Here is a 6116-nt window from a genome sequence, read left to right on the forward strand (position 1 = left end):
TCAGTTCTGCTCGTCGTACAGTCCCCAAATTTACACATAAGGTGTGTTAAAGTGTTTATTTTCATAATTTAAAAAAAAAAGCAAAAAACTTAAAATTACGTTATTGGCACTCAACGCATGGGAACAAAAAACGTAAAATTACGTAGTTGGTCCCATGCAGCTTTTACACCTTGGTGGTTTTTAACTACATGTTTGATCCAGAAGAAAGAATTTTAGTTATCAGGGAAAAGTTGATATTAGACAGCTCAGCTCCCGGTCCCGTCTGTGTCCCCTGAAGAGCATTTGCAAATCTTTGATTTTTTAAAGGGAAATTGCTTTAGCAGTTTTAATCCCCTGATCCGTTTGTTATGGAGAGGACACCTCGGATAATTCAGCTGCCAGTAAAAAACCCTCCGGCTCATGAGTTCTCAGAGAAACAATCATATCAAAAGTGAGCAGCAATCTCAGCTCCCAGCCTCCTCCCTGACCTCTCTGTCCTCTGTCCAACATCGATGAAACACCAACTGTGAATGTGAAAATTAGTTTGGTGTTTTTATAATCACTGTGTCCTTTTGATTTTCCAACAGAGACTAAACTAATCCAATGATGGTAAATTAGAATAATTTTATTGTCTCCATATCTGTTATTTTTTGATTGAGAGGCCCCAAAGAGCCAACAATTTCTCGAATATCTCTATACCCCAGTTTAGGGGCTGCATCTTGTGAGGGACGTGGAATAGAGTGCGCTGTGAACAGGATCTAACAGGATCTAACAATTTTTCAGCTGCATTTGAAGAAGCCTTCAAAATGGGACGGCTTTGGTTGCACCCAAGCAACATATTCTGTCTTCAAATGCATCCTCCAGAGGATGCAGTTTCTGAAATCTGAGCAAACACAGTCTGCTGAAAAAGACTGTGACGCAACTGGTGGCTCATAAATAAGCAAGTAAATGTACTATTATTCAAAGGCTTGTCTACTGTACATGTCTCAGTACAGAAAGTAAACCTTAGGTCCTCTGTCCTACAAACACACCTCTGTAGTCTAGGTTTAGTTTTACACCTTCCATTGTGTGGCTGCATGCTGGCAAACACAACACAAGGATCATGAAATGTTATTTGGATTTATATCAAGCTGCAGCTGAATTTTTTATTTTTTATTTTTTTGCTTCAGTAGAAAAAAGGAGCAGCATCAGCAGCAGGCTGGTAAATCACAATCAAACACATTCACTGACTGAGGGAGGTGTGGTAGATTAAGATTAAGATTAAGATGCTTTTATTGTTATTGTATATCATACAACGAAATTTCCATTTGAGGCATTCCCAGATACCCATAGCAGCTTTAAAATAATAGGCTACTACAGATTACACTTGTCACTTGTCAACTGGCAGCATCTGCATGGTGTTGACGCAAAAGGAATTTAATCTCAGTCATAGGTAGCCCCGATGAGCCGTTCAAAGTCCATTCAAAAGACTGGGAATTTCAGGCTCCTGCACTTGCATTTCGGATAAGACGTTTATGGCCTCACCAGGATGCTCTGGTTATTTCCTTGATCAACTGTTGAAAACATGTTAACATAAAAAATAATCATATTCAAGTTGATATAACTCTATTCTGATATTAGCAAAAAGCCATAAAGTTACAGTTTGTTGTAACACAGGGTTGTTTGATTCACTCTATGTCTAAAGAATTGAGGACTCCTAACGTGTTATGAAACCTATGTAGTCTAAATGTAATTTAAGATCTGTGTGAGTGTATGTTAAACTTTCAATTTTTTTGAATGGAGCTCGGGGGGCGGCTGCTCTGCACGAGGGCATCGAGAGTGAGGTGTAGCCCACAGCCCAAGGTGTTGGCTGCAGCTGCAGCCAGGCCACGCCGGGCTGCATGATGCTGCTGTGTTTTTCAAACAGTCGGGGAACAATGTCCACCTTTAATTTACTGTTGCCTCCACGGGATACGCACGTTTTCCACTCATAAATAATCCAGTCAAGGACATGACACCGATACCTTCGGGCAAACCTGAGTCAAGACAGCTCCAATTCAACCACGCAATACCGGGAAAAGAAGCCGTTTGGTTTCAAAAGAAAAGCACCAAGAATGACTTTCAGGGGCAACCTTCGAAGCACATCTACACAAGGTGATACAGAGAGCTATCATCAATTTCCAATTATAATCTAGACATAAAATAATCTTTTTTTTTCCTAGCTTTTCATAGCGTTATTACATCAAACGTAGCCTATTAGGTAAACTAGCCTACTAATTAAGTTAGTAAAGTGTAGCCTAAATAAATAAATAAACAGCTCACTATAATTTTCAATAAATATATGTATATAAACCATAATCATTATAATAGTTTCCATTATTAATATTAAAATTAAGATAATTTCTAAATATTTAATGCTTCACTTTTTTCTTTTGGCTGTAGAGCAACAACTCACTGAGGATTTTACTTTGAAAGGATTTAACGGAAATAGCTAATATCTTGTTGCTAACTTACTTACACAAATGTCGCTCAATATTATTAATTTTGTGTTAATTCTGACTGAACAAACAATAATTGTGTCTATCACAGAAAACAAGTCAACGAAATAAAAATAATACTTTAATCCGGAATTACAGAATCTGTCGCTAGGCAACAAGGCTGAGAGGGATGCAAGCACAGCTAAACATACTATATGTGTCTCCCATCTGAATAAGGTTGCTAGCTTTAGCAAAGCCGTTAGCTACGAAGTTCCCACATCTTTCCTTTTTTCGCATTATCATGTGTGACACAGAGGTGCACAGCAGATGGAAGCAGGTTTACCTTTTGCCTCACAGTCAGCACAGTACTTGTTGTCTTCTTCTCTCAGCAGTTTAGACAGAATGGCCTGATGCTGCTCATTCAGTTTCTGGGCTTTTTCTCTCTCTGACCGCGTCGTCATCTCGCCAAAGTTTGAGAATTAATCCTGTTTTTAAGTAGAGCCGATAATAACCACGGAGTCCTCAGCTTGTCTTAAAAAGGGTGGGACATCCCCATGTAGCCGCACAGCACCGCCTGTGTTCAGTTAGCTTGCAACCTGCTAGCAGGGTAATATGGATCCAAGGCAGCATCATCCCTGCTGCCTTCAAGACCGTCGGAATTTTACAATTGCGCATGAATCCGACCCTGAATCTAACTGAAGTAGCCTAATCCCAATGGGTAGCGAAACAGGGACAGTGGTGCCGGTTTTACTAAGTAGCCTAACAGTTATAGCAACAGACAACTAAGACTTAGAATTGTACTAAATATTATTGTCAAAATAAAACTCAATGCAAACGCACCATCTTGTTTCAAGAATTCCCTGGACTCTGAGTGTCTCAGTGTTTTTCACTTCTAGAAGTCACTTGAGGTAATAAAAAAAAAAAAGCTTTGTTTGACACCAGTGCAGACAGCAGTGCTGGAGGTTGCTTACACAAAGCCTGGAGTGCTGAAGGTTACTCAGACCCAGGCAGACTGTGTGATGGAGGATTCTCACCACAGAGCTACATGTAGGCTACATCCTTGTTATTGCTTCCTCCTGCTGACACCTGCTGTTCAAGTCATCAAATGTGTAGTGTTAGTGTAGCATTTTTGCAGTAGTATTGAACTACCGCTGCTGGCTGAGGATGTTCCTATGTAGGCTACAGTAATGTACGTAGGCTACATGTAGCTTTTATGATCATGATAATGGATTTATATACTTAACTTGTATACTGTACATTGTATAGCCTACATAACTTGTTTGTTCTGTCAATATTAGCAACCTTATCAATTCCACATTGATGTTTAGGGGTGTTATGTAGGCTATATGAAAATATTACTACCCCATCACTTATTCATGTGAACTGGTTCTTCAAAAGCCTTAAAGGGCAGTGCACCCTCACACAGCAGGATAATCAATTAGATGACACTGTCCTTTTTTAATTCAGCTGCATACAGTCAGAGTTTTGGTTAATGTCCCCCATGTGAAGTGCTGAATAACATTATGAGCTGGCAATAAGGGTTGGACACAGTAGAATTCTCTTTTTGGTTGCATGAAAATCTTTACTGTATCACTTTTAATGTAGACAGACAGCAGGACCAACAGCAAAGAGACGGCTGTAAAGTGTTAGACACTGACATGGCACAGGCAAGGTAGCAGGTATTTTTAAACAAAAACAACACAATAGAAATTAAAGTGGTTATCAGGAGCGCTATTCACAATAATTCATTAAAAAAGTTTATCATAATATAAATTCTGACACTGAGAGAAAGTGTTAAAAGGAGAAAGTACAAATAATACAAAAGTTAAAACAATTACAATAAATTAATATCAAATATATGTATACATATTCATATAAGGTATGTACCACATTGCATGCAATTCCATGTGATTGTACCAACAAAACCTAGTCATAAAACTCAGCTTGAGGTTAATAGAGCAGTCGGTAGCTTAGAAAAGTCATCTGAAATCTGAAATGGTACTGTTGAGTAAGAAATTTTCGGACATACTAGTTCATACTTTTATCTTTAAAGCAAACAGTTTGAACATACACACTATGATCCAAAACTAAAGCAGCTCCACTACGTCATAACCAGCATCTCAGACATAATGTGACAGCAACATGAATGAAACTCATTTCACATACATAAAGATCCTTCACCTCTTAGTGGTCCTCATTTTAAAATACACTATAACATCATAAGACTGAGCAAAGGAGCAGTCGCATCACTAGTCAGTCCCTATTAATGTTAAATAATAGATCAAATAAATAGGAAATATCGCCATTCAGCAGGGCCCGCTGAAAATTAATGACCACTTCAGATGGACACAAAAGCTCTGAGGTTCAAAAGCCCTCACATTTTTGCTTGTGAACTTTCACTCACAATAATACCCATCACCACTAGAGGACAGCACAGGCTCATCCTGTCAGTCAAGTCCAGTATCCTGAAAGGAGACTCACTGCTAGACCATTAGAAATTTGGCACAGCTTATTTCATGTCAAACCATTTCCCACATTGTATGGACATCAACTATGGCAGGATGTATGTCCCTACATTTAGGAAAGATCCAATCACTTATTTGGAGCAGTAGGCTACTGTATCTACACTGTGATAATGGCAGTAACCAAGTGTCATCAGCCACTGTGCTAATTTCTGCCCTGATACTTGGCCAATAATTTTGAGGTTTTGGGTGTAAGATTCTTGGTTACTGACATAGCATATGATGCACTTAATACAACATATTAATGATATATAAATATGGATATGGTGCAGCTCTTTGAGACCCCACTGAGAAAAGAAACCCTCTGAAATAAAAAGATGGACTCACAAACTAATGATAGTACGATGTGAACTCTTTATTTGGTGTGGTCTGGTGTTTGTTTGATGAAGCTTAGAGTTTTGGGGGAATTTATCATGGATCTGCTGGATCTCTTAAACCAAACCATCCTGAACTACATGAATCAAACACGTGTTCTTGAATGAATGGAACACTGGAGTGTTTTCATGATGTCAATCATTAAGTGTTTACAGTACTGGCAAATTAATGTTTGATTCATCTTTACAGTATCTAATAAGGCATCCTCTGGCAGCCATGTTTGGGCAAGAATGGCAGGTTGAATTCATGCTGTCTCAAAAGGGCTGAACAAATTAGGATAATTTCTACTGGGGCTTTGTCTGGGAGCTGTTTTTTCATCATAAATAAATCTAGTGTCTTTTTAGTTTGTTACAATTTCCAGCTATCTCAAGTATCAGGTTAGCTTGAAAACACCTGATAGGAAATTTTTTCCATGAGAGAGTTACAGGCTACCACAGGTATGTAAATAACCCGACACTCTGTTTACTCAGGGATAAACAGCATTAGAGCACAATGGCAATGAATCCATGTTAAATGTGCTATTTCAAATGGCCCAGTGGTTTTAAAAAAAAAAAAATTCTTTACCATATTGGACCATCTGGGTCAGTAGGGATTAGGGACACTGGATCAACAGGTTACGTGACACTTGTCCAACAAATAGGCCAAATTCTTTAGCCTTTATTTGAAGGGTTAATAATTGACATTGTCTGCTGACGATCAGCAAACACAAGCCAGGGCACGTCCTGTGGGCTTGTGACAACTATTAAACCTAGGAGCAAAAGTCTATATTTTATTCTGACTAATT

At 38.6% G+C, this 6116-nt stretch overlaps 1 protein-coding gene across 6 annotated transcripts in view; it reads right to left on the reverse strand.

Annotated features, from left to right (window-relative positions):
* The window catches only part of smap1 (small ArfGAP 1), a 321183-nt gene extending 318093 nt beyond the window's left edge, over window positions 1-3090 (reverse strand). For 4 of the 6 annotated variants that reach the window (XM_085800990.1, XM_085800986.1, XM_085800987.1 and 1 more), the window contains exon 1: window positions 2779-3089. In XM_085800990.1, the coding sequence (XP_085657116.1) occupies window positions 2779-2896 (118 nt within the window). In that variant the 5' untranslated portion in view covers window positions 2897-3089. Of the gene's footprint in view, window positions 1-2778 lie in introns of all 6 variants that reach the window. The other 2 variants (XM_085800988.1, XM_085800985.1) reach the window with 1 other exon arrangement.
* Between the last annotated feature and the right edge of the window lie 3026 nt (window positions 3091-6116).

Source organism: Trachurus japonicus, chromosome 15, assembly GCF_045865225.1.
Source record: "Trachurus japonicus isolate A0001 chromosome 15, Traja_1.0".
Classification (NCBI taxonomy): Eukaryota; Metazoa; Chordata; class Actinopteri; order Carangiformes; family Carangidae; genus Trachurus; species Trachurus japonicus.